At 50.2% G+C, this 23,927-nt stretch overlaps 1 protein-coding gene and 1 long non-coding RNA gene across 10 annotated transcripts in view; both read right to left on the bottom strand.

Moving 5' to 3' along the window:
* LOC118154464 (uncharacterized) overlaps nt 1-1,893 on the bottom strand; it is a 924,399-nt gene extending 922,506 nt beyond the window's left edge. For all 8 annotated transcript variants that reach the window (XR_013536616.1, XR_013536615.1, XR_013536618.1 and 5 more), the window contains exon 1: nt 301-1,893. This is a non-coding gene — a long non-coding RNA (uncharacterized LOC118154464). The remainder of the gene's footprint in view (nt 1-300) is intronic.
* A 10,568-nt stretch (nt 1,894-12,461) lies between these two features.
* The window catches only part of FAM169BP (family with sequence similarity 169 member B), an 86,038-nt gene continuing 74,572 nt past the window's right edge, over nt 12,462-23,927 (bottom strand). For both annotated transcript variants that reach the window (XM_017973280.4, XM_078375993.1), the window contains exons 7-8: nt 16,202-16,299; nt 12,462-14,887 (exon numbers count right to left, since the gene is read on the bottom strand). In XM_017973280.4, the coding sequence (XP_017828769.4) occupies nt 14,768-14,887; nt 16,202-16,299 (218 nt within the window). In that variant the 3' untranslated portion in view covers nt 12,462-14,767. The remainder of the gene's footprint in view (nt 14,888-16,201; nt 16,300-23,927) is intronic.

Genomic DNA, 23,927 nt, shown 5'->3' with positions numbered 1-23,927 from the left:
GTGAGCCACCGCGCCCGGCCCTAGGTATTTCTTTGTAACAACACAAGACCGGCCTAGCACAGGGCATCGGAGGGGCGTTTGCCCGGGAAGACGCCGCACCGCGAGCGGGACGCAAGGGCAGCTCCCGGGCCTGGCGGTTAGCGGAGCGGAGTGCCAGCCACCCGGGGAGACGCCGCCCGGGCCCTGCTCAGCCTCGGGGCGCTTTCCGCACCTGTCTTCCCCGCTCCTCCACCGCCCTCTCTCCAGCTGGGCCCTCTGGCTGCCCGCTTGCCGCGGTCCACGGTTTTCCACAGCTCTCACCTCATCCTCTGCGCTGTCCCCGTGGTCCGTTTCTCTTTCTCAGAAGGTGCCCGATTCCAAAGCCGCAGCCCTCAGCGATGCCTGTCGCCGGTCTCACGGGTAGGACATGGGGAACTGAGCCCTTCCTCTTAAACCCCCCCGGCTGGATTCAAAGCTCTGGCCTTTGGGAGCCCCAGTGCCCGCACACCTGCCCTGAGGGAGGAGGTGGGGCCTCGGATGGAACAGTCCAGAACCCCGCGCCTCCCTGCCCCTGGCGCCATCTAGCGGCCGGGCAGAGAGGCGCCAGACTGGCTCCTCCCTGCCCCTGGCGCCATCTAGCGGCTGGGAGGAGAGGCGGCGGACTGGCTCCTCCTTGCCCCTGGAGCCAATGAGGAGAGACCACCCCAAGGAGGCCCCAGGCTGGGGCAGCCCCCTCCATCTGGACATCACAGCTCCTAGGACCTCTCCTGCAGACGTCGAGGCCTGGAATCGGAGGCCTGGTTTGGACTCCTGCCTCCGCCTCCCTGTGCCTCCACTAACCCACCTGTGTACTGGGACGCTGCAGCCCCTCCTCATAGGGGTGCGGTGAGAGGTCAGTGCGTTGTTTTTATTGAGGTTGTTCTCATTGCCCCCCCGTGTTTATTTTATTTATTTATTTATTTATTTTGTTTTTGTTTTTGTTTTTTTTTTTTTTTTTTTTTTGAGACGAAATCTCGCTCAGTAGCCCAGGATGCAGTGCAGTGGCACGATCTCGGCACACTGCAACCTCCGCCTCCCAGGTTCAAGCGATTCTCCTGCCTCAGCCTCTTGAGTAGCTGGGACTACAGGCACGCACTACCACACCTGGCTAATTTTTATATTTTTAGTAGAGACAGGGTTTCACCATATTGGCCAGGCTGGTCTCGAACTCCTGACTTCGTGATCTGCCCACCTCAGCCTCCCAAAGTGCTGGGATTACAGGTGTGAGCCACCGCGCCCTGACCACCGCCCTGCGTTTATTACTGTCCGGGTTGCCGCGTGTGGCCCCGAAGCCCTCCGCAGCGAGCAGCTCCGGGCATCCTCAGGCTCTGACGCTGTCCTGGGCTCTGACACCTCAGGCCCGGCCCCGCGCTGCTTCCCTCCCCTGCCCCCGCTGCGCCTACGGCCCCTCACTCACACGCCCAGCCCCGCAGTCCCCAAGCCCAGCAGATCGTTCCTTTGCAGGCCCCTGGCCCACCTGTGGCGTTTCTCCTTTTCCATCCTGTCATGGCTGAACTGATGTTCAGACACCCACAAGCATGCGATGCAATCAGGCTACAGGCCTTCCGCGAGAAGAAAACCGCCTGTCGCCACTTTTATGAGCACTCAGCCAGGGAGGGCCTCGATCTGAGGGTCCGTGACGGGAACTCGGCCACCCCAAGGGGCTTGGGTTTGGAGGGGGGCAGCGCGCGGGGCGTGGAGCGTGGAGAGGGAGACCCGTGAAGTCCTAAAGGCTCTCCAGGCGCAATCCCACCGTCAGCGTTCGTCCCCTCTCGGCCAAGCCTCCTGGCTGCATGTCATGTCCCGGACACCGGCCTCAGCTCACAGCGGCACGTTGTTATTACACTTCGGGGACCCTGGTGGGACCCGGGAGCCAGGAGCCTGCGCGCCCCGCGGAGCCGACAGGGAAGTGCAACAGCGCCATCTAGTGGCCGCGCGGGGAGGCGGCGGAGAGCGCTCGCCAAGACCCGGGATCCACCATCCGCAGGAAAACGTGGTCCCTCCACGGAGTGGTCACAGCGCAGCAGCGCGGCCTTCCGAGCTTTTTAAATAACAGGTTAGCTATCGCGGCCACCTCAGTAAGAGAAGTCAAGGCCAAAACGCTTACAGGATTTTGACCTATTCGGCTTGGGTGTTGTGGGAGCCCTAAAAGGGGACGCCGTCGCAGGATTCCCGGCTCTCCTGGGCTAGCGGGACCTCCTGCGCTGCCGATGGGGTCTTAGGGCCTGTCTGCCTGGGCTTGAGCCGGCCGGGGAGCCTGCTCGCTGCGAGTGCAGGTCAGCAAAGCTGCCACAGAAAATCCTCCTCCAAATGAAGGGAAAGCCTGTGTTCTCGGGGAAGGTACCCTACAGAGCGCAGATGCCCGCCCTGAGCATCAGCGTCCCCGCAGGGCTTGTGAAAACGATTCCCGGACCAGCGCCATGGCTCACGCCTGTGATCCCACATGCAAAGCCAGGTCCTCAGACTCACTCTGAGGAGTCAGAGCTACCTGGTCACAACAGAACATCAGTAATTACTGGGCTATTTATTCTGCCACATGGATTCTGCCAGGTATCCTGCAGCTACTCGGGTATGCTCTGATATGCAGAGAAGGAAAGGCAGACGTCCCTGGAGCAGGAGGCATGCGCGACCCACCCCAAATGCAGCCAGCGTGCTGCTGGTTTACAGCCTGGTCAAGGTCCCCACCACCACCACAATGTCACTAATTCTTCCACTATCAAAATAGTTCCTCTATCAAATAGGGTAACAGAAATCCTTCCCTAGTCAAAAATATTTTCCCTACCCTCTTTGTTTATTCCTTTAGTTAAGAGCTCTCAATTTTGGAGAATGTTTTCTTGTGCTGTTTTGTTTTATTTTGTTTTTGTTTTTTGAGACAGACTTCTCACTGTCACCTATGCTAGAGGGCAGCGGCGCAATCTCGGCTCACTACAACCTCTGCCTGAAGGGTTCAAGCGATTCTGGTGCCTCACCCTCTCGAGTAGCTGGAACTACAGGTGCCTGCCACCATGCCTGGCTAATTTTTCATTGTATTTTAGTAGAGACAGGGTTTCACTATGTTGCCCAGGGTGGTCTCAAACTCCTCAGCTGAGGCAATCCACCTGTCCTGCCTCCCAAAGTGCTAGGATTACAGGTGTGAGCCACCATACCTGGCCTAGATTGTTCTTTATAACAGCATAACACAGGAAGGACCCTAAACATTCAAGTGGAGGAAAGCCGTGGTGTCCATCCTGGTGCAACTATGTCATAAGAACTCATGCAGACTTAAAGTATGACAGGCCAGGTGGGGTGACTCACACCTCTAATCCCAGCATTTAAGAGAGGCCAAGGTGGGAAGATCACTTGAACCCAAGAGTTCAAGTCCATCTAGAAAGAAAGAATGAAGGAAGGAAGAAGAGAAGGAAGGAAGGAAGGAAGGAAGGAAGGAAGGAAGGAAGGAAGGAAGGAAGGAAGGAAAGAGAGAGGCAGGGAGGGGGAGAGAGGGGCAGGGAGGGGGAGAGAGAGAGGGAGAAAGAAAGAAAAAATAAGAGGGGAGGGAGGGAGACAAAAAAAGGGAGAGAGAAAAAGGAAGGAAGAAAGAAAGTTTAAAACATTGTGAAATAACTCAGGCAGTGCTCACATTTTTTTTAAAGCAGGAATTAAACCGCCTGTGTGGTGTGATTTCTAGTACAGAGTACAATGCTGCACGTTTAAAGCAAAAAGTCCAGCGGTATATACAGCAACAATAGCATTGTTAGTAGTATACTACTGAGGCAGTGTGTGGAAATACAGCAAGATATGACCAATTAAAAGCAGGCTTCCCTGTTCCCACTCAGGGCCTCCCAGTTGCCTGGGACACCCAGCTCTGCCACTGCATGCCCTCCACAGCTGTCACCTGGACCTCTGGCTGGATGCTAACCCAGGTGGGTGCCAAGCCCGTGCACCTCAGGGTTTCTTCGTGCAGGATGCCATAGCAACAGGAATGCCACCAGATGCTGCAGAGTCCACGTTCTTCTGAGAATTCTATCTACTCAGACTTTCAGCTCACATTCACATGGTGGTGATTGCATCAATGCTGAGGGGGCTGTGAGCCCTAACTCTGACCTCAGGGAGCTTACAATCCAGCATAAATATCCACAAGTGGACCCCACCTCCCACTTCTCAGAAGCCCCTTCCTCTATTAATCACACTGGCTGCACCTGCATCTGGTCCTTGGAAGCTGAGGGCTGTGTGACCATTTTCTGCCATGCCCACAAGTCTGTCCCAGGCCTCAGCACAGCACCTGGCCCATGGAAGCCACCAGTGTAGATGGGAAGGATGGCTGCATGAACCAGTGTTGCGTTTCGTTGTTGCTTGTTTATTTGATTGTTGAGACACGGACTCACTCTGTTGCCCAGGCTGGGGTACTGTGGCAGGATCACAGCTCACTGCAGCCTCAAACTCGTGCCCCCAAGCAATCCTCCCACCTTAGCCTCCCAAGTAGCTGGGGCTACAGGGATGTGCCACCATGGTCAGCTAGTGTTTTCATTTTTTGTAGAAGTGGTATCCCACTATGTTGCCCAGGCTAGTATTGAACTCCTGAGCTCAAGCAATCCTCCCACCTCAGCCTCCTAAAGTGCATGATGCAGGGTTTTTTTTGTTTTTTTTTGTTTTTTTGTTTTTTTTTTTGAGACAAAGTTTCGCTCTGGTTACCCAGGCTGGAGTGCAATGGCACGATATCGGCTCACCGCAACTTCTGCCTCCTGGGTTCAGGCAATTCTCCTGCCTCAGCCTCCTGAGTAGCTGGGATTACAGGCACGCGCCACCTTGCCCAGCTAATTTTTTGTATTTTTAGTAGAGACAGGGTTTCACCATATTGACCAGGATGGTCTCGATCTCTTGACCTCGTGATCCACATGCCTCGGCCTCCCAAAGTGCTGGGATTACAGGTGTGAGCCACCGGGCCCGGCCATGATGCAGTTTTAAAGCAGTAATTAGAACTTCCATACGCTGAGAGAATGCCATCTTTAAGTGGGTAGTCTGCTGAAGCACGGGGCACCCTGTTACTGGGAGGGTCTTGGGCACCTTTGTTACCAGTCCCAAGTTCGTTTAACTAGGGGGAGGGCCCCTTGGGCATCTTCCATCCCTCCCACCCCAATTCAAGCACCAGATCTGGCTCCCCCAGCTCCTCACCCTCTCAGTTCAACTTCCCCGGGGGCAGGTGGGGGTGCCCAGGGCCAGCATGCTCTATTGGCTGTTCTGCCTCCTGGTTCCCTCCTTTCCCTCTCCCCACCCCCAGTTCCATTCTCCTCATCATTGAAAGCCAGGACCACCGTGAACTTGGCATCCCTGGGACGCCAAAAATTTGCCTTCATCTTTCCAGCTGTGGAGATCCTGTGCCCGTTTTATAAATGAAGCACACTGGCCTCAGAGTATTTTGGCAGCGGCTGCTGCTGCTGCTGAAAAGAAGAAGCCAAATAAGACATCAAAAAACTACAGCTGGAAATGGGGCCAAATTAATGACACATAACAGCAGTGAGTCCAGATCATAGCTAGATGGGCAGATGCCTCTAGGTCCAGGGCCCCAGTGTTTTCTATAGGATGCCCAAGAGCCAGGGAGGCTAAGAGGGAGAAAGGGGTTGGCCTCCCTGGCTCATTTATGTGTTATCCGAACACATAAATGAGTCTCAAGCCCCCCACCCCCACTTTCAACCTGTGGTGAAGGGAAGTAGGGTGCATCATAGTGGGTTAGCTGAATTCTTTGTGTATTTATTTCAAGTCTAGGATTAATCAAGTAATCAGGGAAATCTGAAGTCTGCACTCCTGGACTCACAATGAAAGCTAAACTTTTTTTTCACAATCTCAGCACTTTGGGAGGCGAGGTGGGTGGTTCACATGAGGTCGGGAGTTCAAGACCAGCTTGGCCAACGTGGTGAAACCCCGTGTCTACTAAAAATATAAAAATTAGCTGGGCCTGACACCTGTAGTCCCAACTACTCCGGAGGCTGAGGCAGGAGAATCAGTTGAACCCGGGAGGCAGAGATCAGTTAGCTGAGATCGCGCCACTGTACTCTAGCCTGGGTGAGAGAGTGAGATTCAGTCCAAAAGGGAAGAAGAAGAAAGAAAGAAGGGCGGGAGGGAGAGGGAAAGGGAGGGGGAGGGGGAGGGGAAGGGGGATGAGGGGAGGGGGAGGGGGGAAGGAAGGAAGGAAGGACGGAGGAAAGAAGAAAGACACGCGAGCCCCTTTTAAAAATAAATCTCATCTGTGTTCTCTGTCTTGTCACATCACTGAAATGTGGGATGGGGAGGAGAACATGGGTCCACATTGGCACAGATGAGCTCTGCGGGCATCGAGGCGGACGAGCAGGCAGGAGTGTGCAGCCTGTGCGCCTGTCTGCTTCTTTCACCTGTTAAGCGCAGAGTTTCTAGTTGCACCTAAAGAAGCTCCCCCAGGCCGAGCGCCCTTGGATTTTGTGGGAAAGCGGCCCCGAGTCCACCGCCTGGGGACAACGTCTTGGGGCTGCGGACCTCGGAGCGCGCCCGGCGGGCTTTGGTTTGGGCAAGGCTGCCATCGTGTGGCCGCCGCGGGTATTTCCCTCGGAAAGCGGCCGGGCAGGGAGCGGGCGCGGGATCCACACTCTCCCGCCAGCCAGAACCGGGCTCCAGTGCTGCAGTCCCGGCCTGAGTCTTCTCCGGGGAACCTCCCGGGAGGTGCCGCGAGCCTTGACTAAGGAAAGAAGAAATTGCCTGTCAGGGCAGTCCAGGGTCCAAAATGTAACGCGTCCCAGAGCTCAGACCTGGCCTCAATCTTAGCACAGCATTTCAGGCTGAATAACTCTGTTATGGGAGCTCTCCTGGCATCGTGGGATGTTTAGGGACATGCCTGGCCTCTACCCACTAGATGCCAGTACCACCCCTCACCCAACTGTGACAACCGAAAATATCTCATGGCCCCATGTCCGGGGTTAGGAGCCAAAGGAACCCACCTAAGAACCTGGGGCAGAGGGATGTACTCATTTCCCAGGACCCTGCCTGAGAGGCTGGATGTGAGGGCATCGTGGGCACCACGACTCTCGGGGACGACAGGATGCGCTCAGGGCTCAGTCCCTCATTTTGGGGGTGAGACCCGTGTTTGGCTCTGCATTGAGTGTGAGGAAATGGAAAAGAGAAAGAAAATGCCCAGTTATTGGCTTTGAAGTCTGAAATGCCGGGCTCACTTGGGCAGTGGTGGGAAGGGAATCGTAGAAGCTCTCAAATAGATTTGGGGGTCCCAGAGTAGAAGAGAGGTGCGTTCCAATTCCAGCTTGGAGTTCTCAGAGAATGAGCAGTCCCAACCCCAGGGCTCAGGAGAGGGCTGCATGAGGGTGCAGGGTCAGCCCCAGAGCAAAGCCAGGAGCCCCCAGAGGGGACAGACAAATGATGCGTTCCCATGTGGCCAGGGACAAAGAAGGCACAGGTTGCGAGCAAGAACCTGCTGGCCACAACGTCACTTCCGGGTTAGGACGGGGGTGGGGTAGAAGCGTCAGCAGGCGCTAGGGGGACCTCACAGCAGGAGTCTGGGGAGCCTCGGTCCGGAGACCATGACAGGACCACCCCGCGTGCTGGCTTGAGCCAGCGTGGGCCAAGAGCAGATGTCTTCTCACCAAGGCTCCTGCTCTTGGAGCTGACGCCAGGGAGAAAGAGGTGCCAAAGAAAATCCTGCTTGGAGTCAGGTGAGTTGGAGGGTATCTGAATCCCTTCGACTACTCTTTCTGCCATCACTCAGAATGGGTGCTCCAGATACTGACAAAACTCAGTTCCAGGAAAGTCAAATCCTAATCTTGCACACCTGAGTGTGAACTGTGTAAAGTGTGACAATAACAGATGCATGTCATAATGGAGCCTTTTACAGATGGAAGAGTGCTGTCCTAGGCAACATCCATGGTGCCCTCACAGCGGCGTGCTGGCGCTAGTGTTTCAGCCCATGGATAGCCAGGACCTCTGGGGCTCAGAGCTATGCAGTGACGGTCAAGAAGACCTGCCCAAATCGGCCAGGCCACGTCTTCAAAACACTATGTGTCCCCTCCCAAGCCGGCTTCATCAGAGAGACAGTGGAGTGGAGCCCTCAGCCAGTGCCGACTTCCGCATCTGTCACCGAGGATCCCCACTTGCCCAGGACCCTCTGAAGCACAGGACTGGGAAGCCAGCAGGCTCGGTAAGCACAGAATCCATGCTTTGCAGGGGAGGGAACGAAGGCCCCCAGTCAGCTTGGCCTTCCCACAGCACAGGCACCAACGCCAAAGCTGCCAGGACTCCAGAAATCACCTCTGCAACCCCCGGCTCTCTCTGGTCCACAGCAAAAGTGCGTGGGAAAAAAGTCAACGCATATATTGTGAAATCTGATTTCTTCTGCTCAACTTGTCTACGGCATTCAGGAAGGAAGCAGGGAAGGACCTTTTTAGGAAAGGACCAAAAATCTCTGATGAGGAGAGATCAAGGGACGAAAGCAGAACTCCTGAGTTCAGCGTCTGACATCGAAACCCAGAGTCACCAACACTCGATGAAAGGCACACACCTGCAGCCAGCAGTGGGACAGTCCCGCGTGTTCCTTGTAGCCAGCCTGCCTGCCTTCCTTTCTTCCTTCCTTCCCTCCCACCCTCCCTCCGGCGGCATCGCAGGGAAGAAGTACAAGCTTCCGGAAAGTATGAGGAAATGGTTCTTAAAGTTTTCAAACCAACGACTGAGATTTAATGGAACTTGATTTTCTAATACAGATATTGTAATCTTTTTTTATTTTCAAAATATAGCACTGTGGTATTAGATGTCTTTTTCTAACTTACATCTCCCTCCCCCGACCACACATCCCAAAACGTCCTCAAACTCCACTTGTGTGGCAGGGGGTTGAGGTAGTAGCAGCCACTAGAAAGGCAAAGGAGCTGGTGGGGAGCCAGGCTGATGCCACAGCTCATCCAGAAGGCACACGCCTGCTGCCAGCAGCGGGACGCTCCAGTGTGTTCCTTGTAGACTGCCTGCCTGCCTGCCTGCCTTCCCTCCTTCCTTTCCTCCCTTCCTCCCTCTCCTTCCCTCCCTCCCTTCCTCCTTGTTTCCCTCCTTCCCTCCTTTCTTTCCTTCCTTATACTCTTTCTCCTCTTCCTTCCTCCCTCCCTTTTCTCTTTCTTTTCCTTTTTCCTTCTCTCTCTCTCTCTCTCTCTCTCTCTCTCTCTCTCTCTCTCTCTTGAGATTGAGTCTCTGTGACCCAGGCTAGAGTGCACTGGCATGATCTCAACTCACAGCAACCTCCACCTTCTGGGTTCAAGTGATTCTCACACCTAAGCCTCCCAAGTAGCAGGGATTACAGATACATGCCACTACATCCAACTAATCTTTGTAATTATTTTTAGTAGAGATGAGGTTTTGCCATACTGACCAGGTCTTGAACTCCTGACCTCAAGTAATCTGCCTGCCTCAGCTTCCCAAAGTACCGGGATTACAGGTGTGAGTCACCACATCCATCCCCTTGTAGTATTTCTTTACGTAGCTTATATGAATTTAATTTAGACTGATTTTCATGAAGCTACTTTACAAATACAATACATATAGTTGGTTGTAATATCTACATTAGATGGGATACATTTTATCTGCTTCTGTTCATATGCTGATACGGTGTGGCTATGTCTCCACTCAAATCCCATCTTGAATTCTAGCTCCCATAATTCCCACCTGTTGTGAGAGGGACCCAGTGGAAGATAACTGAATCATGGGGGTGGTTCCCCCACACTGTTCTCGGGTAGTAAATAAGTCTCATGAGAGCTGATGGTTTTATAACAGGTTTCTCCTTTCACTTGACTCTCATTCTCTCTTGTCTGCCACCACCTAAGATGTGCCTTTTGCCTCCCACCATGACTGTGAGGCCTCCCCACCCATGTGGAACTGTGAGTCTATTAAACCTCTTTTTCTTTATAAATTATCCAGCCTCAGGCATGTCTTTATCAGCAACTTGAAAACAGACTAATACACATGGAGACCCAGCAAACATTTCCTAAATCAAAGCACCCCTAATGCATGGTGAGGGCCACAAGGGAATTGTCATAAACAGAACCTACCTAGTCCTGTGACTGGCATTACCTGGGAAGATTAGACCACACTCTGCCCCAAGGACATGCCCTCCCAATCCCATAGAACTGGATCAGAACCTGGGTGCTCAAGGACCCAAAGCCATTTGCTGGGAGCCCATCCTGTACAGCATCCGTCAGCTGCCTACTAAGAATGGGTGCCTCGAGTCTCCGGCAGTCAAGATTACCCAGGTTCACAGGTCCTTCAGCCCGCCTGTCTGCACATTGTCAAGAATGCCTGTTAGAAGGGTTTGCTGCCTAGAAAATCTACAGGTGACTTTTGTTTTGGTGGGAAGGAAAGTTCAAAAAGAGGAGGCAACTCCATTAAACGGAGTTAGTAGGCACTAAAGCACCCTCCCGGAAGCACTTCAGTGGCTGTGGTCACGTTAGGATTTTCCTGCCAGGAAAGAAATTATTCTTCCCACTTGTGTCTTATCTGATGCTGAAAATAACACAGGACCTTCCTAGAGCCAGAAATCACAGCTGCATGGATAAAGGGCCTGCAGCCCTCCCGTGACTGCACTGCTGTGGTTTCAGCTTGGTGGGGGACCCGGCTCCAACCCCTCTTGCTTTGCCATCGTGATGTTTTGTGCCCTGTGTGAAATGGAGGCGCTGGGGGAAAGAGGAAATGGCCAAGGAATTTCATGGCTTCTCAAGATGGAAACGCAGATACCTAACTTGAAAACTTTGAGCTGCTAGGCATGCTTTCCCTAGAAAGTGGACTAAATCAAATGCAAAGATCTTTGATTGCTTCTTGCAGAAAATGGGGATTTAAAAAATTATCTCATAATCCATTGGCCCCTTGAGGTTTCTGGAAGTAGCCGATCTGTTGAATTTATTCCTTCCTTATCCTGAATGGCTTGTTCTCAAAGACTTCCTGGAACAAAATACCCGATACAGGGAGAGTCTCAAAACCCTGCTTCCTGAAATATAATCTGTTTGAAGGCTCCGTGCATAGCAGTGAGTGTCCGTCACCACTGCCAGACCCTGGTCAGGAATGCAAGCTTCCAAATGACTGCGGACGCCCGGCCCGAGCCCATTGGTGAGTGTGGGGTAGGGCAGCCCTCAGGACAGTGTGACTCTTACAGGGCATGCACGTCTGGCCATTGCCTTTGAAGAATGTGGGATCCAGGGACAGCCTTGTTCTAAGTAATTACTTCTCTGTGGATTTCCCACTTTCATTTTGGAGTTAAATAACTTTTTCCCCAGTAACTCCTTTTAGATGGGAATGAAAGAGCATGCATTTAAACACACACACACACACAAAAAAAATATTTACTACTGCAACTTTGTTGCATTGTTCCAGCAACAAGAGAAAATAATTGGATGTTGTCAAAATTAAAATGGGCCAGCATGGTGGCTCACACTTGTAATCCCAGCATTTTGGGAGGCTGAGGAGAAAGGATCACTTGAGCTCAGGAGTTCAAGACCAGCCTGGCTAACATGACAAAACCTGCATCTCTACAAAAATACAAAAATTAGCCAGGCATGGTGGTGCAACCCTGTAGTCCCAGCTACTAGGGAGGCTGAAGTGGGGGAACGGTTTGAGCCCAAGAGGCAGAAGTTGCAGTGAGCCAAGATCGTGGTAGCTCATGTCCGTAATCCCAGTACTTTGGGAGGCCGAGGTGGTAGATCACGAGGTCAGAAGTTCAAGACAAGCCTGGCCAAGATGGTAAAACCCATCTCTAATAAAAATACAAAAATTAGCTGGGCATAGTGGTATATGTCTATAATCCCAGCTACTCAGGAGGCTGAGGCTGGAGAATTGCTTGAACTCAGGAGGTGGAGGTTGCAGTGAGCCAAGATCACACGACTGCACTCCAGCCTGAGTAACAGAGCAATACTCCATCTCAAAAAAAAAAAAAAAAAAATGTAGATTAGTAGCTGCTGAGGGCAGGTGGAGGAGGTGAGTGGGGAGAGAGAGACTAATGGGCACAATGTTTATTTTGGGGGTACTAATGGGGGCGATGATTGCACAGCTGTGTAAATATACTAAACATCCTTGAATTATTACTTTTTTTTTTTTGAGACAAGGTCTCACTCCATCACCCAGGCTGGAGTTTAGTGGCGTGATCTCCACTCAATGCAGCCTCAATATCCTGGGTTCAGGCAATTCTCCCACCTCAGTCTCCTGAGTAGCTGGGACTACAGGCACATGCCACCATGCCTGGCTAATTTTTTTTATTTTTGTAGAGACAGGGATTCACCATGTTGGCCAGGCTGCTCTCGAACTCCTTAGCTCAAGTGATCCACATGACTCGTCCTCCCAAAGTGCTGGGACTACAAGCGTAAGCCACCACACCGGGCCTGAATCATTACTTTAAATGAGTGAACTTTAAGGTTTGTTAATAATATCTCAAAAGAGCTGTTAAAAAATAAAAGGCAGGAACATGGAAAACCAAAACATAAAATTGATTTAATAAAACAACACAACACAAACAGGTGCACTATGGGGAGTGCTGGAAGGGACCCCTGCACACAGCCTCAGAGCTGACATGGACTGGGCAGGAGGCTGCTCTCAGCTCCGGGCATTTCCTTCTAACTCATATGGTCGGTTCATATGCCCTTAAATAGAGCCGTCAGCCCAGCAGCTGTTCTTCCCTGAGAGGTTGCTTTTACTGAACAGTAACTTGATCAACCCCGAGACATCTTTAAACATTTATTTTCATGGAAACACAAAATACTAACCATTCATCTCAAATAGCACAATGCTCACAGCACACACGTGCCATGTGAAAGATTACATCTGACACCACACACAGGGCATCCTCTAGGCTGCAGACTTAACTCAACTTTTATGGTCTGTGCCACGTGCACAGAGAGCCCAAGTGTAAGGGGCAGGGTGGGAGCCGGGCTTCGCGATATCTTCAGATGAAGCTCTAAAGTCTATTTCTGGTTAATTGGGCGCTCCGTCTTTGTAATGGGTGCAAGAGGGATGAAAACTCCAGTGGAACACTCCAGAAGAGACTCCTCCAAAAAGAAGAGAGTTTCCTGAGGCCAGTAACCACACCTCACTTATATCTCCTGTGCCCCGCACACAGCATGTCCCTGAGAAAGCATGCTGAATGTCTGATGTACAACAAAATGGATGGATGGATGGATGGATGGATGGATGGATGGATGGATGGACAGATGGACAGATGGATGGACAAATGGACAGACAGCTGGGTGCATGGATGAATAAAAGGTCCCATCGTGTGTGTCCTTTGACTGCTCGGGGGAACAGCTGATGTATTCTCAGAACTTGGGACTGCTGGTGGTCTCCTCATCAGGCTCCAGGAGGGCCTTTATTACATCCCTAAAAAAGGTAAAACCTGTTCCTCTGTCAGTGTCTCCAAAATCCAGCAGCAAAACAAGAGAGGAAAGGTGTGGCCCTCACTCTCAAGGGGACCTGTCACCTTCATTCCCCACACAGTTTCTGAAGGCCAGCTCTGTGGTAGCACTGGAGATGTGAGAGGTAACCAGGCAGCCCAGGGCTGACCCTGCGGCTGAACTCCAACGGCAAGGAGCAGAGGCGGCAGGGCCCTGGTAGCAGGCCCCTGGCTTCTACAAAGTCAGTCGTGAGCACAGAGGGGTTTGGGAATGTCCTCGGCAATGGGGTCAGATTTGCCTTTGCCCAAAAGCAGGGGCAAGAACTTGGGTCATCTGCCTCAAAAGGTCCTGACCAGCTTTCTCTGGGAAAAAATCCTACTGAAATCAGCGAGGCTGGGCCAGCTGCAGAGAAAGCACCACCCTAGCTCTAGGGGAGCAGGCTCTGGGTTCCCTGAAGGAACCTGGACTTGCTCCCCACCCTTGTGGAGGGCTGGCAGCCCTGGAACAGCTCTGCCTAGCCTGTCGGCGCTGGGGCCTGAGAGCAGGTCCTGGTCTCTGCACCCCCAGAGTGGCCGGGTGTAAGCCACCAAACAGGGCTCCATCAGCATTTGAGAAGAGGGAAGCCGACGTCACATTTGAGCCAGGTTGTCGTTTTTAGTTACTTTTACTACCACAAGCCTTTCCACTTAAGGCTACCAATCTGCTAGAAGCACCCTCTGCCCAAATTCCTACCGATGCTTCCCAGCTAAGCTGATGGCTGAAGCCTGTGCAGAGCCTCTCTGAGCGCCTCCTGTATACGAGCCCAGAAGAAGCTCCAGGCCTGCCGTAGACAGCAGCCCCTGCCCCTGCCCTCAAGGCACTTCTGATGTGGCTGAAGTGGAAAGGACATGTGTCTCCCTGGAAACCTCTTTGGTGTCCGTGATCTCACAGCAATGGCAGGGCTGGCATGCACAAAACTGCAATAGGTTTCTGCAGCCTAGATGAAATGGGTGTGGCCCTTTCCGGAGCGTCTTTAAACTTCTAGAAGGAAAGAGGTACTTTCAGTAAAACCTCCCTGGGGTTCCAGTGAAGTCCCACCAATTTACCCTGAGAAACAGAAACCATATTAGGTTTAACAAGTAAGCTGCTGAAATTTGTAGGAACTGTCAGCCATTAACTTGGGGAACTATCTCCCTGCTGGTGCATAGTGTCGCACACTGAGCGCAGAACATTCTCAGGCGTTCTAGAGCCTGAGCCTACCTCAGAGGTAACTGGGGTCCATGGGGTCATCTGCCCATCAAAGATCCCCAGGAAAGGTGTGTTCCAGTCACACAAGTCTCAGACCCAAATCCTGGGAGCCCAGGCAGGCCTCTGGACCTGGCCCAGATGGGCATCCTGGGCATCCAGAGGCATCAGGGACTGGGCCTTGCAAGCTTGCCCTGCAGCTGGCCCACCAGCCCCATGTCCTCCTCCTCCGCTCCATGGTCTGGATCATTCTTTGTGTCTTCCAGCTCTTCTCCACACATCCTCTCCTGAAGTCAGAAAAGAATCCACAGGCATTCCGATTAATCACAGTAATGGGGTCAGACCGCACAGTCTGGGGCTGGACGTTCAGGACATACAGGTGTCCCGGCCTGGCTTCTGCCTGCACTTCCTGCTGAGAATCAGAATAGGCCAGGTTCAAACGCCCCAGCCAACCACAGGGAAATCATGTTTTGTGCATAAGAGCACAGATTTACTGAAAGGAACTGAAGCCCAGCCCAGCCCGGGGAGACCAGGGAAAGAGCAAGGAAGGAAGCACTGCTTTCAAAGCTGGCACCCCGCGCTCAAATGTGCAGCCTTCCCCAGGCCCACACCCATGGGCGTTACAGTGCCCTGGACACCTCTGCTCCCTCTAACAGAGATTTAAAGGGAAAGTCAAGGACCCGTGGAAAATGCCAAGTACAACGCTCTCTGTTCGGTGCCTGTTGGGTCTTAGGTTAGCCCATCTTTCCATGGTGAACCAAAGAAAACAAAAGCCCTCATCTGCCAGACGGCTAGAGCTCATGTCAGACGGGAAGCAGCTTTCTAAAACAATCCAGCACTTACTGAGATATTTTATGATTTCATTGCTGAATCTTCTATTTCAGAGCAATGTATTTTCCAAAATAAGCAGTATTTGTCCATGATGTACAAGTATATGTTTTGGAGTTTAAAGTAATTTTGGACTCTTAAGGAATTTGAGAGCAAAGACCCTTTGGCACCAGAGAGTGAATATTTTCACAATATCCTGTATGGGCAAGAGTCTGGTTTGGCCACAGGAAAACCTAAAATCTTATAAAATACTGATTGACAACAAGCAATGAAGAAATATTCTGTAAGCACCCTCCCTTTAGATTCTACTCTACAGTAACTCCGGATTATACAAAAACCTGATACCTAATTCCAACTCCATCCCAGCAATCTGAGCTTTCGCAGTGGAGGAGGAAAGAAAGACAAATTTGTCTTGCTTTTTGTTCTGCTTGACAGACACTGGTCCATGGCAGAATTTGAAATGCAGATTTTTCAATATTTCCTTAACGATGCAAGGTTACGGCCAATTCCCATGTGTTCTCTGTTCCATTTTGGTTTCGTTAGAGCTTGTCTAGTTTAGAGGAGAGAACCATAAAAAGTCTAATTACAAAGGCTCTCCTCGCAACACCCGCTCCCAGCACAGCCCGGAGATTCTGAGCATAGATCAAGGCCCACTGCCACGAGAAGTCATCTAGAAAGCTGCCTTGCAGGTTCAGACCACAGCCTCCCTAAACAAGGACAGCAGGGTTACTAAGAAAGCAAGACGTTCGTGGGGTGATAGAGTATCACCATACCTTGCTGCTGTCTCCAGGGGCAGACTGTCTGGGTCTGTCATTCCAAGAAGTCCTCGCATGACGGCTGACGTCCTCCTCCTTAGAATTTCCTGGGTGTGCTGCCCTCCCCAAGCAAGAGAGAAGAGGATGAGCAAATGGGGGTGGCTCCCAAGGGGCTGAACAGTTAAAAGAGTAAATAGTACACTGGGGACCTTGCAAACATGTTGATGGCCATGACCTAATTCTAGCTCCTTTTTTTTTTCCTTGAGATGGAGTCTCCCTCTGTGGCCTAGGCTGGAGTGCAATGGCGCCATCTGGGCTGACTGTATCCCCTGCCTCCCAGTTTCAAGCGATTCTCCTGCCTCAGCCTCCCGAATAGCTGGGATTACAGGTGCCCGCCACCATGCCCAGCTAATTTTGTATTTTTAGTACAGACAGGGTTTCACCATGTTGGCCAGGCTGGTCTCGAATCCTGACCTCAAGTGATGTGCCTGGCCCTGCCTCCCAAAGTGCTGGGTCCATTTCATCTTTTTGATCTTCATTTTGGCATTTGCTGTAATGCTCTCCAGAGGACAGGAATGCCTGCCAGGTGTCGGGGATGCAAAGGGGTGGTTCCACTCAAGTATTTCTGAGCTGGAATTGTGATCTATTCTTCCATCGATTCTGGCATTTAACGGACTCACATTTACAGTTCTAGTCCTGAATCCTTCTCTTTGCTCGCCGGTGGTTTTGCTCACAATAGAGGTCCCCATCACCCATGTTCAGTGAGTTTCCCTCCTCTCCTACCAAATCAGTACCAACTTGGAAAGAGATGACTTTCATGGCTGGGCGAGGTGGCTCTTGTCTGTAAGCCTAGCACTTTGGGAGGCTGAGGCTGGTAGATCACGAGGTCAGGAGATCAAGACCATCCTGGCTAACATGGTGAAACCCCATATCTACTAAAAACACAAAAAATTAGCCAGGCTTGGTGGCCGGCACCTGTAGTCTCAGCTACTTGGGAGGCTGAGGCAGGAGAATCACTTGAACCCAGGAGGCAGAGGTTGCAGTAAGCCAAGATTGTGCCGCTGCACTCCAACCCAGGTGACTTAGCGAGACTCCGTCTCAAAAAAAAAAGAAAGAAAGAAAGCGATGACTTTCTTGTCCTCCTGTGCAGCTCCCCACCCCACACCCCCAAATCCATGTGTGTGTGGTGTTCAGATCCCTAAAAAAAATGCAGTTTTGCATTTCAGCTGAAAATACCTATGTAACACATTTTGTTTACCAAAGAACAAATGAATTATTTAGTTGTTATCTATATAAGTAAATTTTTAAATTTATTTACAGAACCGTATAAATTAGCAAAGTTTGGTTTGGCAAAATTTAATTGAAGGCACTTAAAAATACCAGCACGCTTTTTAGTTCTCTTGGCCATACAGTTTTTATAACACACAGTAGTAGGTGCCCGTGTCGTTAGCTGGTAAATGAGCTCAGAAGCCACATCAGCCTTATTCATTACTACATCCCTAACACCTAGGACAGTGCCTGGCACGTCTGTAGATGCCTCATCAACAGTTGTCGAATGAATGAATAAAGAAATACATAAACAAATGAATGAGGAAATGAAGTGGATAGCCCATTATCAATTTTCCACCTTTCCTAATGTTTTTATGTGCTGGGAGCTATCAAATGTTTACTTGTATTTCATTCCTAACTGAGGTTCAGTAATTTTTTTTTTTTTTTTTTTTTTTTGTGAGATGGAGAATCTCACTCTGTCACCCAGGCTGGAGTGCAGTGGCACAATCCAGACTCACTGCAACCTCTGCCTCCTGGGTTCGAGCGATTCTCCGGCCTCAGCCTCCCAAGTAACTGGGACTCCAGGCGTGTACCACCATGCCCCGCTAATGTTTTGTATTTTTAGTAGAGACAGGGTTTCATCATGTTAGCCAGCATGGTCTTGATGTCATGACCTCATGACCCGTCCGTCTCAGCCTCCCAAAGTGCTGGGATTACAGGTGTGAGGCACCGTGCCCGGCTGAGGTTCAGTAAATCATTAAAAATGAACGCACTCAATTGGGAGCATACATGGAGGTATCTGAGCACTAATCACACAGGTAGCATCCAAGGCTGCAGTAGACAACAATGGCCACTAAGAGGAGCCATATAACCTGTCAAAGAGCAGAATTCGACAGAAAAAAAAACACACCCAGTGTGGTGATTTTGCCCCCAGCACACTGCACCACCACGAAACTGCTGTGGCTACTGTACTTGTGAAGGTATGAGTCAGCAAAACTGAAAAAAAAGGTCAGAACTGCAGTTTTCTGGGCATCAAACTTTCAGAAAAGTGGCCCCCGCTTATTATCTCATATTTTCACATCTCTTGATGCAAAGATCCTTCTGGTTTAAAAATTAAATGCAGATAAAAGTATTTTCCCTGTGGATGACAACTGAATCCATTAAAAATTCATCTGGAGAAAGAAAGCAAAACTATGACCTATAGATTGAAAAAAGTTAATTTTTAAAGCAGTGGTCAATTGTTTCCTGCCCCCAGTAACAATTTTGCAAAAGAAAATTTCACTGTTGACATATTCAGTTTCATGCTCTCTGGTAAAGAAACTTAAGGCATGTTCAGACTGACTGGGAAATCACATCAGATGGAATTATGATCCTATTGGTCAAATTTCAAAGGCTCTGTCTGTGACTGAGTGCCGGAAGAAAGAAATTTCCCAAACTCCTTCTCTCAAAAGGTCTGAATAATCTGTAAATATTTTCAGGGCCAATATAAGCCACAGATGTTATCAACAGCCAAGATGGCCCAAACTTTTAAAGACCTGGCCCGCCAATCAGGCTGCTTCAGAAATAGTCTTTAAAACATTTGCAAGGAGCACAAGTTAATTTCCCTTTGAAATGTTGTGAAATGTTCATGCCTTATTTAGAGCAAGAAGCAATTGATTCCACTGGGCTTCTTGCTTACAGTTCTATTTCTATGGCACATAAAATTATAGGATACCTCCAAAATAACTGTCAGGGAAAAGAAGAGAGAACAGATAAAACTTGAAAAAAGAGAACAAGTTGGGCTGGGCGCAGTGGCTCACGCCTGTAATCCCAGCACTTTGGGAGGCTGAGGCGGGTGGATCACGAGGTCAAGAGATCGAGACCATCCTGGTCAACATGGTGAAAACCCGCCTCTACTAAAAATACAAACAATTAGCTGGGCATGGTGGTGCCTGCCTGTAGTCCCAGCTATTCAGGAGGCTGAGGCAGGGGAATTGCCTGAACCCAGGAGGCAGAGGTTGCAGTGAGCCGAGATCGCGCCATCGCACTCCAGCCTGGGTAACAAGAGCTAAACTCCGTCTCAAAAAAAAAGAAAAAGAAAAAGGAGAACAAGTCAAGAAAGCAACTCTAAGAATCACCGACTAATTTAAGACTAACATCCAATTAATGGCCTAGTGAGATTCCCAGGGAAGAGAAGCTTCTAGAATCTGCATTGTTTGGTGGCCTGTGAGAAGTTCTAATCCACTAACACTTGCTGATTTCTATGAAGAGAGAAACAGATGAGAAACTGCAGAGCACCGAGCTAATCTGTGATCACATTTGCAGCCCCAGCTCACCAACCTGAAAAAAACCTGAGATGTCAGCACTAACTGTCATAACGGTTGCGAGCCAAAGCCGGCTGGCTGAAAACCCTCCTGAGTGATTTAAAATCCTGACTGCGGGCACTTGGGGAAAAAGAAGATGTGGCTGAACCTGAGAACTAGCCATGATGTATACAGGCAGTGAAAAGACCATAACTTAGAATTTTTTTTTAATTAAAGAGTTTTAGTAATCTATGTATATCCTAATTATAAAGATGGCCCTTCTTCCTTCAAGGGACTCAAGCATGCTTCTGAAACATTCTCTGTGCAAGTCCCCTCATTTGCTGTTTTAAAATGAGAGTTGGTGAATCTCAGAGTGAATTAAAATGACAGGTTTGGCATCTGACTTCCAGCTCAGTTTCCTCTGCCCAGACCACACTGACTCCCAGCTCTTTAAACAGACCCAATGGGATTAGCTGGGAGGAGGCATCTCCCCAATTAGGAGAAAAAGTCTTGCCCCTGCTCACCCCTCTGGTCTGTGAGATTTCCACATTCCAATATGCAATGCATTTTTCTTCTCCATTCCCAGCCAAGGGACTGAAAACATCCAAGCACAGAGGCTGCATGAGGCCCCACAGCCTCATTTGTGTAGCGTGTCCATAAACCCTCATGGAGGGACAGCTCAGTGCCCAGGGACCCGACCCGCTTCCCTTCATTCCTAACTCAGCGCCGCAGGGCAAGTCACTTAACCGCCTCATTAGGATCACAGCTCAGCTCCACCCTGCCAGGCCTCCTTCCCTGGTGCTTGGTCACCCCATTAATATCTGTAAAGATCCATTAAGCCTTCCAACATAAATGCAAAACTGATCACTATTATCATCAATAAACTCCAAGGCACTCTCACCTGTCAACAGCTAAGGTGGATCAGTCAGCGTGTGGAGAGAAAGCCTGGCACCTTGGCTGCCCGTCAACCCCTAATGAGCCACCTGCAGCTGCAGAAATGTGATTCGATGCTGACGGGAGCACCCACCCCAGGAGGGAAGAAGAGCTGGGGCTTTCATTTTGGACAGTTAATTTAAATTAACTGTCCCCCTCATCTCTCACCCACAGCAGCACCTGCAGCCTGGAGGCATCCGCTTCGGCCCTGGCCTGGCCTCACCTCTTAGCGCTGAGCCAAGAAGCGCTTGCCATGGGCAGCCCTTCCCCACTTGCGAGAAGTGGAAAGTGCACTGTCAAAAAAGCCACTTGGGGGTCGGGTAAGGTGGCTCGCCCCGTAATCCCAGCACTTTGGGAGGCCAAGGCAGGTGGATCACGAGGTCAGAAGTTCAAGACCAGCCTGGCCAAGAGGGTGAAACCCTGTCTCTACTAAAATTACAAAAAGTAGCCGGGCACAGTGGCAGGTGCCTGTAATCCCAGCTACTCAGGAGGCTGAGGCAGGAGAATTGCTTGAACCCGGTGGCAGAGGTTTCAGTGAGCTGAGATCGCACCACAGCACTCCAGCCTGGGCAATAGAGACTCAGTCTCAAAAAAAAAAAAAAAAGATCACCGTAAATTAATCCATACTAGTGTTGACACTAGAAATAACTAGACAGATGCAGGGCAGTGTTTCAGTCTGACTTACAGTCTGGAAGTCTTGGCTGAAGCTGAACCTTGAGCCAAATGTTGATGCGCTGGCCCCAAGCCCCTGGGGGCTTCACCTCCCACAGTCGCCCTCGCTCCTCTGGACAGACAAACAGGAACTGCCTACAGACTGGGAGGAAGGAACGCAGCATGAGTGAGGAAGTCCCCCACCTAACTCTGGTTCACTCTGTACCAACTCTCTGGGTCTCAGACATGGCCCACTCCAGTCCTCCTCAAGCAGCCCTCCATTACCCCCACCATCTGGAACCTCTGCTGGAATCCCTGCTACACTCAAACCACTTTTCATCTGCCTACCATGGACACATCCATCTCCCGGCTCCTCGTGGTGTGGAGCTCTCATCTCTGCCCCTGTTGCAGAGAGATGTTGGAAATAGGTGCTTGGTGCTACAAAGAAAACTCAGCACTGAGACAAAGGATCTTACAGACTTCCAGACTATAAGTCAGACTGAAACACAGTTTCAGCAATGCAATTTTTACTTCCTGGACTGCAGGATGGGTACTCTCACTAGCCATCTTGCCACGAGAGTACAATGAACAAAGGAAAACACACAAATTTATCCCTTACGCATTCGGGGTCATCCTTACTGCTGTGTCTCATCTTCATTGTCTGGAGACAGACCCCACAATCTAAACTAAAACCCGATTGGCTAACAACTTAAAACTTTCTGAACAGGTTAAACTAGTGGAGAGCTGGAACATGCCTGTGAGCACGTCCAGCACAGACATCTTGATTAAAATACAAGAACATAGAGTGCACTATGTGCCTGTAAGCACGGCATGTCTAACAGCTACACAGGATAGGGCTTAACAAAGTTATTAGCACACTTATTCTATAACAAGAAAGGAAACTTTAAAAAGGAACTTTTCTACTTCCCACAACCTCTCCCATCTGCATTCATTTACTAGGGTTTTTATAACAAAACACTGCAGACTTCGTGGTTTAAACTAGGGGTCCCCAACCCCTGGCCCACCAACTAGTGCCAAGACACACACAGCAAGAGCTGAGCAGCGAGCAAGTGAGCAAAGCTTCATCTGTATGTACAGCTACTCCCAGTGCTCACATTACCACCTAAAAAAGGCCTCCTGTCAGAACAGCAGCTGCATTAGATTCTCATAGGAGCATGAACCCTACTGTGAATTGGGCATGCGCAGGATCCAGGTTGCATGCTCCTTATGAGAATCTAATGCCTGATGATCTGTCACTATCTCCCATCATCCCTAGATGGGACCTGGAAAACAAGCTTGGGGCTCCCACCAATTCTCCATGATGGTGAGCTGTATAACCATTTCATTACATATTACAATGTAATAACAATAGAAATAAAATACACAAGAAATACATGTAATGTGCTTAAATCACCCTGAAACCAACCCCTTATCCCTGCCCCATCTGTGGAAAAACTGTCTTCCCTAGAGCCAAAAAGGTTGGGGACCACTGGTGTAAACAACAGAAATTTATTTCTCACAGTCCTGGAGGCTAGACATCCAAGATCAAGGTGGCCCTGCCTTGGTTTCTCCTGAGGCCTCTCTCCTTGGCTTATGAATGGCCATTTTCTCCCTGTGTCCTCACATGGCTGTTTCTGTTTGGGTCCATCCTGGTCATTCTCTTCTTACAAGGACACCAGTCATACTGGACTAGAGGCACACCTTTAGGACCTCATTCAACCTGAATTAACTTTTTTTTTTTTTTTGAGACAGAGTTTTTCTTTCTTGCCCAGGCTGAAATGCAATGGCACAATCTTGGCTCACCACAACCTCCACGTCCTGGGTTCAAGCGATTCTCCTGCCTCAGCCTCCCAAGTAGCTGGGATTAGATGCATGTGTCACCACACCCAGCAAGTTTTTGTATTTTTAGTACAGATGGGGTTTCTCCATATTGGTCAGGCTGGGATTACAGGTGTGAGCCACCACGCCCAGCCTTTTAATTAGCTTTTTAAAGGCCCTATCTCCAAATGTGGTCATATCAAGGGCTTCAACATATGAATTTGGTGGGGGGCACAACTTAGTCCACAGCACCATCCACACTGGCCGTTCTTCATGCACCGTCCTTCCTCCCTCCCAAAGAACCTTCAGGCTTATCCTCTGCTCCCTTCTGGATTCCAGAGTCCACTTAAGGTTCCCAGACTTTTACGCCCGCATTCATGGGTGAACATTTTCACATGGCAATGTCCCGAATCCGGGTGAATGAGAAACTGCTCCTGGTTCTCTGCAGATGCCCGTGGGGACGCCATTAGACCCACTTCCTAACATTTTAGGAGCCCTGGGAAAGAGCACAGATGGAAACCTAAAGAGTGCAATGCTAAGTGCTGGCAGACCTCGGAGATACTGTGTGTTCTGTCCCAGACTACCACAATTAAGCAAATTTCACAGTAAAGCAAGTCACGTGAATTTTTTGGTTTCCTAGTGCATACATATAAAAGTTACGTTTATACTATGCTGCAGTCTAGTAAGCCTGCAATAGCATTTTGTCTAAAAACTACAATGTACATACCTTAATTAAAACACCTTTTTTTTTTTTGAGACGAAGTCTCACTGTTGTTACCTAGGCTGGAGTA

Source organism: Callithrix jacchus, chromosome 6 (assembly GCF_049354715.1).
Source record: "Callithrix jacchus isolate 240 chromosome 6, calJac240_pri, whole genome shotgun sequence".
In the NCBI taxonomy this organism is placed as follows: domain Eukaryota; kingdom Metazoa; phylum Chordata; class Mammalia; order Primates; family Cebidae; genus Callithrix; species Callithrix jacchus.
This window is presented reverse-complemented; position numbering and strand designations above follow the sequence as displayed.